The 13767-nt window shown below is 39.1% G+C and overlaps 2 protein-coding genes across 2 annotated transcripts; one reads left to right on the plus strand and one right to left on the minus strand.

Moving 5' to 3' along the window:
- Positions 1 to 2792: 2792 nt before the first annotated feature.
- Positions 2793 to 7175, minus strand: irg1l (immunoresponsive gene 1, like). Its single transcript, XM_058798349.1, has 6 exons — positions 6749 to 7175; positions 6318 to 6381; positions 5919 to 6106; positions 5578 to 5670; positions 4804 to 5009; positions 2793 to 4024 (listed from the first exon to the last, which is right to left on the minus strand). The coding sequence occupies exons 1-6, from the start codon at positions 6764 to 6766 to the stop codon at positions 3097 to 3099; spliced, it is 1497 nt and encodes a 498-aa protein (XP_058654332.1). The 5' UTR covers positions 6767 to 7175; the 3' UTR covers positions 2793 to 3096.
- A 1493-nt stretch (positions 7176 to 8668) lies between these two features.
- si:ch211-153b23.3 (uncharacterized) lies at positions 8669 to 13056 on the plus strand. Its single transcript, XM_058798543.1, has 10 exons — positions 8669 to 8724; positions 8907 to 10373; positions 10457 to 10549; positions 10644 to 10748; positions 10861 to 10970; positions 11078 to 11269; positions 11370 to 11532; positions 11685 to 11850; positions 12273 to 12367; positions 12457 to 13056. The coding sequence occupies exons 2-10, from the start codon at positions 9149 to 9151 to the stop codon at positions 12540 to 12542; spliced, it is 2235 nt and encodes a 744-aa protein (XP_058654526.1). The 5' UTR covers positions 8669 to 8724; positions 8907 to 9148; the 3' UTR covers positions 12543 to 13056.
- Positions 13057 to 13767: the final 711 nt, after the last annotated feature.

Raw genomic sequence — 13767 nt, forward strand, 5'->3', positions numbered from 1 at the left:
AAAACCTAACACTATTGAGTGTTCAACAATGCACAGTGCATGTGTCACCTGGAACAATGGTGTAAATTCTGCGAACGTATACATTTTTAGCTGTTATTGTCCTCACAACGCTTTGAGAAAGTGTCTTGGGGGAAGTTTCTTCTACAGTCTGTGATACAGAGATACACTTGCCTACTAACCGGCCGTAAAGGCGTCTTTTGTTCAGCCAACCCAGCTTTCCTTATAATCATTTAGCAGATAACTGTATCTAAAGTTAACTTATTACAGGAACAAAATCCCAGAAACAACCTGGCACTGAGTGCCTTACTTGAAAGCTCATGACTAATTTCTTTCAAGTATTTAACAACGGCTTTGAACTTTAACCTCGCCACAATATAAAACAGAGGATTTCTGTTGATTCAGCTGTTTCGATATTGAAGGACTCCGTAATGGTAAAATATCAACTCCCCAAATATGTTACCCTTGCTGGTGTTTGTCTCTTCAGACGTGGAATGGAGCGTGAAACACTGAGACGGATTTCTCTTACCTCCCATATTAAATTAAAATTCACCTATTGACTCTCCAAATATAAGCTACATTAATACATACGATCTTACTACAAACACAATGTTTAGTTTGAACTCAGGAGACACACTTTGGTCAAAAACATTTCCTATTCCTAACAGCATACAGATGCTTAATTTTAAGATATATAGTAACACTTTAGTATGCTGGGAAAAAAAAAAGATTTTTTTTCTACGTTTTCTGTCACTGATGGAGTTTCAGTTCCTTGCCGCTGTCACCTTTGGCTTGCTTAGTTGGGGACACTTGACTGATTGCACAGATAATATTTGAAGAGAGCTGAATGATGACATCACGGAATCATGAACTGACTTTAAAGTGCATCTGGTAAAATAAGTATTGAACACGACACCATTTTCCCAGTATGGGAATTTTTTTTATTTTATTTCTAAAGGCGCTGTTGACATTAAATGTTCACCAGATGTTGGTAACAACCCAAGTAATTCATAAATACAAATACTGAAACTACTGAAATTTATTTAATATTTTGTACAAAAGCCTTTGTTGTTAATGACAGCTTCAAGACGCCTTCTGTAGGAGAAACTACAATGTAAAAAATAAAATAAAAAGTTGAGCAAACTTAAAAGTTTAAGGCAACCAGCTTCATCAGATTTTTTTGTTTTCTCAACTTGTTGTTTTATGTTTATACAACAAAAAGTTGAGAAACTCATAAATCTCCTAAAACATTAAGTTGAGAAAACTCAAAAATCTGCTGAAGCTGGTTGCCTTAAACTTTTAAGTTTGCTCAACTTTTTACATTTTTTTTTTTAATTGTTTTTTTACAGTGTAGTGGCATGCATTGCTCAGGTGTGATTTTGGCCCATTCTTCCACACAAACAGTCTTCAAATCTTGAAGGTTCTGTGACTTCTATGAATGCTTATCTTTAGTTAGGGACACTTAATTTCTAGCAATTATCGTCGATTTGGTTGCACAGATGCTATTTAAACTAAACTGAGCTAGACAATGACATCTCTGAATTCAATAATGAAATGCCTTTAACTGAAAAATTCTAGCAGCTTTATTGTCTTTCTCTGAAACCCGTCGAGAGTTTGCTTGGCTGTGTTTGGGATCATCTTCATCATCCTGGTTCTGTAGCTGTTGGGACTGAATCAACTAATATTAATTTCCACAGACGAGGGGCAGGATTGCTTTCTAATTACTGATAGATTTTAGCGGGTGTCTTGGCTTTCCATGCCTTTTTGCACCTGCCTTTCTTCATGTGTTCAATACTTTTCCCCTGTGTCATTACATTTTATTACACATAACTTAATTTCTGAACTTATTTGTTTTGTTTTCTTTGTATGTATGGATTACTTGGGTTGTTATTGAATTATTATTAAAATGTTGACAATTTATTTTCCAAAATTAAAGTACCAATATTATATCTAGTGCCATGCTTTGGAGATATCTATTATGCATTTATGGTTCAAAAGGCACAGTTAGTCCCCATGACTAAAGCAGGATAAATCAATGATAGTGAACTTAATCACAATTTAATTACTTGTAACTCTATTTAGTTTCTAATGTAAATTTTATATTTTTAAATATTAATGTTTCATTGGTATACAAGCTCCTACCATGTCCCTAATCATCATTATTTCATTTTGATGGGCTTCATAGAGCTTCTTCTTTTCTTTTTTTTTTTTACTTTTATTGAAGTTAAAATCTCATCTCTCATCTTTTCTGTGAAAATGTTAAATTTGTCCAGCACTTCCTATTCACATTTCAAATTTCTATTGAGACTTTCAGGCACTATTTTTTGCCATCATCAATGTTCTTTCGACATGAATCCCTTTAACATTTAGCCCTAAATCATTTTTGAATGGAAAAGCAAGCAGTATAAATCAAGCAATGGCTTAACCTGCTGCTCTCAGACACACAGGACAACATCTCCAAGTAGCTGTCAAAGCTGGTTTGAACTTGCCAAAAATAACAAACACCTGAAGTTGTGTTAATATCTACTTTCAGTTTGCAGCAATACATGTTTGATTGTTGTAATTCACCCCATTAATGTTTAACATTTTGCAGTAAAAATGTTCCACTACACTGCATATAATGTAAACCTATACAGTATTACAGACTCTTTGACTAATATAACTACTTTTACGGAAGATGATGAAAATGGCCGAACACTTTTACTTTTCCTTTCTGTATATTCTCAGTGAAATAAAAATGAATGAGACATCATCAAGTATAGCAATAAATGTATTTTTATTGAGTTTCAGTCCAAACGAGATGTTACATAATTCAAGCAGAAGTCATCACGAAGATTCCATTATACAATATTTTAAAAGAGCATACTAGAGAAAAAAACATTTATATTTACAAACAAACCTTTAGGGATTTTGAGAAATATTAATAAATATTACATAAACTTATTTGAAAACAGACACAGCAAGAAATGAGACAGTTCTAGTATATACATTGAGAGAGAGAGAGTGTGTAACATGTTTAGTAGTACTTCTAATTAAATAAATCCTACAAGTCGTTGATTCATTATACATTATTGGTACCATAATAAAGCAGCATGCTGTTTACTGCAGCTGAGCCAGCAGTGGTTTACAGTCATCTAAACGGTCCAGGCCTTCGACCGCTTCGATCAGCCTCTCCACCCTCTCGTTGGACAGAACTGTGTTTGCATTGCTGCGGAACTTCTTCTGAAGGCTTTCCTGGCTGAGTGGGTTCCTCCAGTGACCGTAGAAGGTGTCACAGCGCCCCCGCAGGACGTCTCCACTTCCCAAGGTGACCTCCACCTCACCGTACATGATGTTGAAATTGGCTGGGTTGTCGTGGGGGTGCTCCACACGGACGCGGGAGAGAAGCGCGAGGAGCTCAGGCCGCTGGAGGGCCTCCGGGTGGAAGGACTGCACTGTGACTTCTCCATCCATCAGAGCGGTGCAGGCGTTGAACTGGAAGGAGTGGCGCGCCTGGTGCTCCGTCTCTGGGAAGGGGCGATTGATGTACTTGGACAGCGGCACCCGAAGCAGGATATCCTGCACCAGGTCTGGAGAAACACTGCCTCCTTTCAGGCCAACCAGGGTCTTGTGCACGATGGCGGCAGCATCGGCGATCCAGTGCATGCCGAGATGTGCGGGAAAACGCTTGAATGCGATGTCTTGTGACTCTATGAGGAAGCTGTGCTCATGCTCCTCCAGGGAAGCGATGGGGTTCGGTGCGTAGTCTTCGTAGAATGCACTGAATCCGGCGACCCCGGGTACTGCATCCAGGACTAGAGGACTCGCCTCCAACCCACGGGACGCCAGCAGGGCTGCTTCAAGACCCAGGCGCGAGGCGTTACCGATGTGAAGAGGTTTGGACTGCGTTGCTGCATTAGCCATTGGTGCACCTGCCAAGGATGCAGCGATGGCCAAGGCATTACTGCACTGATTGCGATCCAGAGAGAGGAGACGAGCACAGGCCGCTGCGCTTCCCATAGTGCCCACCACGCTGGGAGGATGAAACCTGATGGGGAAGACAGAGAAAGAGTCATTATTTCACCAGCTTGGATGAAACCAGCTCTCCACAACTGTGCTAGAGTGCTCTCGCCTAAAGCTGAGATTGTTCCTAATTTTGGGGACACCCGAACACATGCTTTTCAAAGTATACTCCATTGGGAGTTTTATTTGTGTCCAGTTTCCAAACATTTTGTATTTGCAATTAAATATGTATTTACACTTGTTCAAACTAGAGTTGTGAGCTTCTCTTAAGGTCATTGCACACTGAGTTCGAAATTCTCTTCTGAAATGTTCGCACGTTAAAAAATAAACATGAGCTCACGTTGTGTCAATCACGTTTACACACTGTTTTATAAATGAGGCCCCAGGTCTCTAATTATGGCTCTGTTCCTCCTTCAAAACGGGTATATCTAATATTTACACTCTTTTTTTATTGTTTGCAGTATGAAAACCCTGTAAAAGTCTGAAATAGTAATAGCAAATCCAATTAGATTCAATCAGCTTCTGACATTATTCCAGAACCCAAGTGGATTCTGTTTTCACAGCACTCAGGAAATAACAAATTATAAGTGTTTAACTATATTCTCGGAGCACAAACAGAACTGCTCTGCATAAACAGCTGTCTGAAGGAGCTTTGACAACTTCCACATGGCATCTGCGATGCTCCGACCCACCCATCTGCGTGTGTTTTACCTCACAGAATACTAACGCTGTTATACAGGCTGTGCTGTACATAGACATGCAATTATTGCTCTCTTTAGTTGAGACAAAGAAATGGACTCTAACCTCTTAGGGATGTTGTGAGCCTCCCTGGAGAATCTCATCAGTCTGCCTTGGATTTCGATGCCCACATTGAAGGCGGTTAGAAAGTCAAGCCCACTTGGTTTGCTGTTTTTGTGCAACATGTCGCTTATAGCCAGGAGGGCAGGCAGTACTGCTCCAGAGGGGTGGGTCGCGGGATGCCAAGTGTCATCAAAGTCCATCGAATGAGCCTGTGAAAAACCAACATGTTTTAGGTCATGCAACAAGGTCTAGAGTGTCTTTCTATTTCTACATATTGGCATTCATGTCTCATTGCCATGTCATTGCCTTCAGACATCTCTAGCATAGCCAAAACCCTAGAGAGGAAAAGGAAAATCCTGTGCATGACTGCCGGTAACATGAGCAAGACCCAATTAAACAGCCTGTCTAGTTTCTATTTGAAACACTTCCTGGAGTGTTATTGGTTAAACACACTCAATTTAGCGGGTTCTCAGCAGACTTTCCTACAACACCACGAATGTTTCTCTACTTTCTCACTGTGAAAGTTCCACAGTGCTGAGGTTTCTTCATTTGAGTTGTTTTCCACATTACCACATTTGGCTGGCAAAAATGGCACAGAATGTTGCAAAACAAGTTTATAAGTAATGCTTCATTGATTGTCTTGGCTGGATGCTAATTTCAAGACTTGCGGAACAGGACTTTCTGGAGAAACACTAAGAATGTGACCAGGACGTTTAATCACACATTCAGTGCAAGCTGAACTTGGAAATTCAATTCAATTCACGTGATGACACTTACTGCTACTCCATTGACAAATGCTGCGAGGGTTGGAGAGAGTTTCACGCCTTGGCGCCCGTAGACGAAGCTGACGTCATCAGGAGCATACATGTGCTTGAGGAAAAAGATAAATGATTCATTCACATATCAACATACCAGAAATGGCCAACATTACTGTTCAAACATAGACACTGTTTGCACACCGTTGATAATAGGTATGCTTAACTATATCCAGGGAGGAATTGTATTCTGTAAAATCATGACTTCACTTATTTCTACTGAAAAATGGCATATCTTAATGACGGAAAAACACAGGTTGTTTTCTCTACAGTGTACTATTTACGATCGGCGCCGTGGCCTACCTGGCAGTGCTGAAGGGCAAGTTCAAACACATCAGTGGTGCTTCCCAAAAGCCCAACGCCGATGCTGTCCAAAACCATGCGTTTGCTGCGCTGCATCACGGTTGGTGACAGATGCCTTGGCTGGACGCTCTGAATGAATCTGCCAAAACTGCTGGTCACTGTTTCCTCAGGGGCAGGACGCTCCACCACTAAAAACAGATGAGAGACAATGTAAATAACAGTGAAACACTTGACATTGCTGGATAGCACCCATGCTTCTGAGTGCCAGCGACTATTATAGATTAGTCAATTAGTCAACGGAATAACAAAAGCCTAGACTTTCACTTCTTTTCTTTTCCATCACGAGTTAACAAACAGCAGTTTACTGACAATAAGGCTTTGACAGTACAGCTTGCTCACCATCTAGCGCAGACTTATGGAGTCCTCGAGCAGCAGAAACAGCAGACAGGTATCTGGTGGATCTCTGTGTACAAACATTCATGGTTGAGTGACATACAGTATATAAAGTTAGTATACACCATATGTTTTGTTCTCTTTTATACCTGTTTAAAAAGCCTAAAAGCGCAGCTAAAAAGCCAAATTTTGTTATGTAACTATAGTTTTTCCCTGTATGAAACAACCTCAATAACAGTTATTGTAAATAGTTTTATTCAGACTCTTCAGAAAAAAAAAAAAAAAAAAAATATATATATATATATATATATATATATATATACTGTATATATAATAATAAAACTTGTTCCATGTTTTGATTTTCTTTAAACATAAGGCAAACATACATGAATCTATAAATTGCTTACCTATGTAAAACACAAAAATAAATTCTTTACCTGTAGGGTTGAAAGCATTTTGTCAGTTTTTGTTCAGGATCTGGATATGAAGATGCTTGAAATCTTTAGTCGTTGATGTAAAGTTGAAGAATTGTTGTCGTCTTCTCTCTATCTCAATGTCGAGGTTAAATGATTGTAGGTAGAGGATGCTGATGTGCTAGAGTCAGGTGTGTCCACCTTTATATAGTCTTGGACCACAAAAGACAATGATACACCCACGGAACCCACAGAAGAACCTGGGCTGGATTTTCCAAAGTATTGTTATTTTTAGATTAATAGGTGGGATTTTTCAGCAGGAAACAAACTGTCTTATTGGAAGGGTCAATGATGTCATCCTTGATGAGGACATGGGTTGGTTGACATCACTGTAACTCCTCCCAGCTCCATTGAGGATGTTTCTATAAACTTAAAGCATTATTCACAAGCATCTCAATACTTCATTACAGATCAAGGATCCTCACTAGGTACGTTTCTTATTTCTGTAATCTCATATTATAAATGAACACAACACTTAACAAATTTAAACATAAATATACAAATCAACATGTTTTATTGTCCATTCAGTTTTGATTGAATTTAATATTTGTATATATATTGGCATATTTGTTTGTATATATATATATATATATATATATATATATTATATAAAAATCATCTTATATGTAATCTTATTATGTATATTATCTTATCTTGTATATCATAAATATACATCACCGATTTAAGAAACATAAATGTACAAAACAACATTAACATTTCACTGTCCAGTGGGTGTATCATATGTTAAAATCATGCTGAAAAGTTGACATAAAAGTCTGCTCAAACTTACTGTAAGTTTATCCTCAAGTCTTGTCCTCAGATGGCTGTCTGTCTATGTTGACTCCTGTCTGCTGGTTGTTTGAGATTAAACAGATTAAATCTCTGCAGTTGTCGTTGTACTGCCGCCTAGACTGTAATAGTATCATTGCTCAGCTTTGGAAGAGTCTTCAGATATCTGTGTTAGAAAATCAGTTTGAATCTTAATGCCTAAAGGCTAAAATATCCATTCTGTGAAAAGTGTTTGACTCCTGCTCAGCTGTTTGCTGAACCAGACACCTGTGTCACTTACCTACGGAGGGGAGGGAGGATATGAAACTAAACACACCCATGAATAGGCTGTTTAGTGCATACTCACAACATGAGAAGTCTTTTGGCACATAGAGGCACTTTTTACATGGCTTTGACAAAACTATGATGGTGTTTAATGGTCCTTTGTAATAAAAGTATGTATATAACCACCATTAAAAGAGCAGAATGTTTTATCTGGTCGATATTGGTTAGACTTTTGTTGGGGACCAATTCTCACTATTAACTAGGTGTTAACTACAACTTTTGGCTCAATAAACTCCTAATTTGCTGTTTATTAATAGTTAGTAAAGTAGTTGTTAAATTTATGTATAAGAAAGGGTTAAGGGATCTAAAATGTGCCCATGCAGAATAAAGCATTAATATGTGCTTTATAAGTACTAATGAACAGCTAATATACTAGTAATATGCATGATTATAAATAAATAGTTAACTTTGAGAACTGGTCCCTAAACTAAAGTGTTACCCTGATATCCATCAGTTACAACTAAGTTACTGTTATATTAACTAATTTAGGCTGATCAAACCAAGCAAACCTATTTAAGCACACTGTGAATTAATTATTATTGATTATGAGATGACTTGACTGATCAAAGTATTGTATAACCACAAATGTTTGAATCTTTACTTCTTATCATCGCTTCCTGTTTACACAACTTAATCTTATCAGCAGAAAGCTACGTTTAAAGGGAAGTTCATGGCATCAGCAAGTGGTTTTCCGGCAAGTTTTTATGGAGAGCCGGGTGTGCTTGGGCTCCTGGCCAATGGCATCAGTGCTTTCCTTGTCCTACTGCAGAACTTCCATGGGGCCAGGACTGGCATTCCTGCAGAGGGAGTGGAAAACATATTAGCAGGTATCGTTGTGAATTGTTTTTGGTTGGTTTTAATTGAACAAACAAACTTGCAAGAATCATGCACTTATATACTGATACCAGAAAATAATAGCAACCTATTTGCATTGTGCATTCATGCTACTTCAGTGCAGCACACCTACATCATGCATCCTTTTCTGTTCATTTTGTGGTCATTTATACAGGCATTCATCTCATTCTAATTGGTGGAGTGTGTCAGCTTGTGGCAGGCTTGCTGTCTTTCCGAAAGTATGACCATCTGAGTGGGACGTCATTTGTAGGATATGCAGCACTGTGGGCAAGCTATGGGGCCACCAGAATTTTCCTAGGTGCAAACCAACAAAGTTCAAGCCTATTCAATGAATCCGCAATCATAAATAGCACATTTCAAGATCTCTTCACAAACACTAGCATCAATAAAACTGACATGTTCATCAAGGAGTCTGCCATAGCTGGCCTGGTACCTTACATCCTGCTTTCCTTTCTACTGGCCTTCTGTTCAGCAACCGTAAACTACATCATGCCCTTTGTGTTTGGGGCCATCACCCTCACGCTGATATTTGAGGCTGTGGGTCTGGTAGCAGGGTGGGGTTTGGTGGTCTCTGGGGTTCTGGAGCTCCTAATCCTGTTATTTGCCATATATGGCTCATCGGCACTGCTAATCAAGGGACTGGCCCAACGCTATGTGCTAAAGGGTTTTGGAAACCCTCTCTTCAACGTGCTGCTCCTAGGTACCACCAACGCCAGTAGCTCCCAAAGCTTGGGCCAAGAAAAGAAGAAGAACACAAAGTATGCTGAACCGATGGCCTTGGGATTCTTCTGCGACACTGTCTCACCATTTATCTTCGCCTTCTATGCCTTTAACTACTTCCCGTCGCTCTCAGTAGCTGCCATCTGGATAACCATCAATTCTGCTGCTCAGCTTCTGTCTAGCTATTACGCGTACATGCGTCAAGACTGCTACCATGCAACCAAGTTTGGACTGCACTGCGTGTTTTGGTTGGTGAAGACCTGGGAAGAGCATGTGGTGTCCGTAACCATCAGCCGGGCCGAAGCTGGTGAAGTAAGGCACGCTATGGTTGGCAACTGGTTCTTTGTGGCCGCCGCTTTGGTGCTCTGCATTGCAAGTCTACACAAAGACACTCTTGAACTAGTTCACAACTCATTTTTTGTCCTGGTGACCATATCAACCATCTCCCAGATTCCCATTGAGAGGTACTATATCTTTTTTGGAGTGACCTGCTCCCTCTTCACTCTTCTGTCCTACTATGGCACCTTTGCACGCCTCATCAACACCATTGCCGAGAAGTCCTTGATCCCAGTTGGACCCCAGCCTGTCTCCACCGAATCCCTGCAGAAATATCTCAGTAACCTCAAGAGATCCAAACAGCCTGAGCCTGAAGACAAAGGTGCACAGCTCCCCGATGCTTTGTTTTATCTTTGCAATGGAGTGGCCGCACTCTCAGCCATTCACAGCAGTCAGCTCAGCTTGGCATTTTTTGACCTAACCGTTCCCTGGGTGCTCATCCCAGGAGCCATCATCCAGGCCTACGTCAGTCGACTACAGGTTCAAGGTGGCAAGAGATTCGGCTCTGTTGTTCCCTCCTTTTATGTGGCTATTTGGGCAACTTGGAGCTGGTTTAGGTTTGCAGGTATGAAAATATACAAATTCATAGAATTTAAAAATACTTGGCTACAGTTTTGGGTAGAAATCTAAGACGTATTTTTCCTGCAGGACACCGTTTGGAAATATCCACAGAGTCAGCGAATGGATTTGCAGCTGGGGCAATAGCATTCCTGGTCATCAATGCTTTCTTGATTCTAGTTGGTAGGTTTGTTTACAAACACCTAAAATAGACTCTCACAACTGACTCCTGCATTTAAAGCATTGCAAATTGGACTCTTTCTTTCTTTCTGTACAGCGGCCTACAGCAATCTTGTTCTCCTGGCATTGACCACTATCATGGAGGTCGTCATAGTTTGTTTTCTCCTCTCTACTCTTGGAAGACTGCCCTATCAGCTAGAAGGTACTGTACAGAAATACATTTCGTAAGAAAATGTATTGTGAAAAATAAAGATGAAACTACATGAAATAATGAATAAAACTTACCTCACATTTTCTTGAAACTCTTTCTTTAGTTGCCATGCTAGCAATTTTCGCCATCATATGTTTGTATGGCATGCTAGCATCCCTTGTGAACAGTATCTTCTCCAAGACCCTGATACCAGTTGGACCTTCCCTTATCAAGGTATTCATTTTATCTATGATCACAAAATGCTTAAAAAGTTGAATGATGTTATACATTCACATTTAGACAAAAACATCCTACTGATTAATTGATCTTCTTTATCCAAGGACAAGAAAAATAAGGAATCTGAAACCACATATCCATGTTTTGTCACTAACTCTCGGGAAACCAGCGGACTCCTCAAGATTGCCAAATTGCTGGAAAGCAGTGGAGTGTGTGGCATCCCTACAGATACTGTCTACGCCTTGGCTGCTTCATGCAAGAACCCCAGTGCAATTGAGAAGATCTATTCTATCAAGGTACATGCCAGCAGACAAGCTATGAAACATAATATTCTTTTACAAATCATCAAATGCCTGTGCTCTTGTCCGCTGACCCACAAACTTTTATCTCCACTAGGATCGTCCTGCAGAGAAGCCAATTTGCATCTGCATCTCAAGTGTGGAGCAGCTTGTGGCCACCAAACCTCCTTTCAGTCCCCTGCTATGGGAGTTCATGAGAAACGTCTACCCTGGAGGCATCAGTTGCATTGTCCCCAAGGGCGATTGGCTCCTCAAACTCGGTAAGGTTATTAACAAGATACAGCGTTTTGTATTTGCACCCAACTCTTTTATCGAACTTGGGAGAATCACCAAACCAAATGAAAACTTTACTGAGTGAAATTTGTGATTCCCTATCAGCTCCAGTCATTTTAACTGGTCATATTGTTCACAGGTGTGGGTCCTGCATATGACCGTGTGGGGACCAGAGATAGCATTATGATTAGAGTACCTGACCACACTGCTACAGCTCACCTGTGTGAATTCACCGGCCCATTGGCCATTACATCAGCCAATCCCAGCGGAGAAGCTGACAGTACCCATCATGACATGGTCATCAAGTAAGTTTATAAAGACACCAACAAGTGCTGCAAGTGAATATGAACTCTGCCAAACAAATGCACTGTATATGAAATTACATTAAATAGCCTAAACAAGGGTTTATTGAGGGTTTTAAAGGTTGAGATTTTACACAATCCAGGCTATGTTACCTTCAAAAAACTTGATCAAGAACAAACCACAACACTCTATTGTTAGGCGCACTGATTCATTCACTTAATTAAAGCAGAGTGTTCTGAAATTAAAGGTTTACCTCTATTATTAAAGTTTACCTCATCTGAAGCCAACTTTATTATTAGGAAGGATGTGTTCTCCGCTTGTCTTGACTTTTAATATTAAAACAAGAACTAATTTGCAATGGAAAAACATCTTAGCTTTGGCAGTGTGCATAATCGAAGCATTGTTTTCCTTTGTCCTGAAACAGCCGTCTTGGTCACAAGATCGATGGAGTCCTGTGTGATGGTGAATCTAATGAGGTGGTGGCATCGACCGTAGTGAACTGCCTCAAAATTGATGAAGGTAAACTGATATCCCAAAGAGCTGATATCCTATTATTATAACATATGTATTGCATTATTATTAATAACATGCATTTTGTTCACTTTCAGGAACTATCAGCATTCTTCGTGAAGGTTGTGTGCCTGCATTGAAAGTGAGGCAGATTTTTGAACGAGTAAAAAGCAGCATGTTGTAGGATTACTACCAACATCAGCTTCCATGGCACTTTTAGCTTTTTGAAGGATGTTTCAGTGTGCATATGAAGGGAATGCTTTGAAATAACTTGACATGTATATGAATCAGTTTTGATATCACTTTACTGCACTATCAGTTATTCTGAGCAAGAAGTATCACCATGAAACTATGTTAAAGTGAGCATTGTTTAAACTCATATTAAGTAAGCATTAGCTACATAAACCTGTTACTGTACTGCTGTGTAAATGTATTGTATGTTTTCCAATGCTTTTGAAGGTTGAAAAGTGTTCTGATACCGAACTGTTATTCTTATTAATTTATTGCTATTTATGCTCTTTCAGTGGATCATGCCTTTGTTGATCAAGAGTAAATACACTGAATAGAAGCACTAAGAATTCAATTCAACCAGTGAATGAAAATGTATTTAAATATTACCATTGCACAGTATGCTTGTATTTGTATATTGTGAACTGAGAAACTGTGTGTATGAGATTTTGTTCTTTATAACTGTCTAATAAAATACTGACATGAATATTTGTTTCTTATGAGCTTATATTCCAAGCAAGCTTTCATGCTTTTTGTAGCATAACCAGACACTGAACACAATAAATACAGAACACACAACACACAAGAACACAACAATATACAAAATAAACACAAATACAAATATTAAAGAATTTATTACAGAAAATATGCAATGCACTACATACAGTAAATATACAGCAATATGTGCGGACCACATACAAACAAAAAGGAAACAATATATAAAAGTTTGCAGATAATGGTTGTATAAATAGAGTTGTAATCAAAATGATTCAACTCCCTTGACCTGCAAGACATTCTGATGCCGTGAACAAAATTTTATGAAAGCAATTCAACCAAAGCATCAGCAAACTATTATACAAACTTTATTAATTCACATTTGAATGACTCTGAAGATGTAAAGTTGATGAAAAATTAAAAAATCAAATTGGTTCTAATCATTCAAGTACAAAATTACTCAAGAGTTACATTTTATGCAGAATATTTTATTATTTCCAACCTCCAATAAACATTTGCTTAGATGCTTCTGAAACCTCTCTACTGGGATCTTGGCCCATTCCTGGCTTGAAAAAGCTTCCAGATCACTAAAAATCTAATAATCACTAATAATCTTTGGTTTTCATGTTTCCACGGGCTTCTTCTCCATGAGATTTAGTCTGGAGACTGAACACGCTACTCAAGAC

Source organism: Onychostoma macrolepis, chromosome 14, assembly GCF_012432095.1.
Source record: "Onychostoma macrolepis isolate SWU-2019 chromosome 14, ASM1243209v1, whole genome shotgun sequence".
In the NCBI taxonomy this organism is placed as follows: domain Eukaryota; kingdom Metazoa; phylum Chordata; class Actinopteri; order Cypriniformes; family Cyprinidae; genus Onychostoma; species Onychostoma macrolepis.

Excerpts from the sequence above, each read along its gene's own strand:
- irg1l (XM_058798349.1), bottom strand. Across the intron at positions 5,010-5,577 it reads CATTTGTCAATGGAGTAGCA|GCTCATTCGATGGACTTTGA; the intron begins GTAAGTGTCATC and ends GGTTTTTCACAG. Across the intron at positions 4,025-4,803 it reads GCTCACAACATCCCTAAGAG|GTTTCATCCTCCCAGCGTGG; the intron begins GTTAGAGTCCAT and ends CTTCCCCATCAG.
- si:ch211-153b23.3 (XM_058798543.1), top strand. The coding sequence starts at position 9,149 with ATGTTCATCAAGGAGTCTGCCATAGCTGGCCTGGTACCTTACATCCTG. Across the intron at positions 10,550-10,643 it reads TGCTTTCTTGATTCTAGTTG|CGGCCTACAGCAATCTTGTT; the intron begins GTAGGTTTGTTT and ends CTTTCTGTACAG. Across the intron at positions 12,368-12,456 it reads CTGCCTCAAAATTGATGAAG|GAACTATCAGCATTCTTCGT; the intron begins GTAAACTGATAT and ends GTTCACTTTCAG.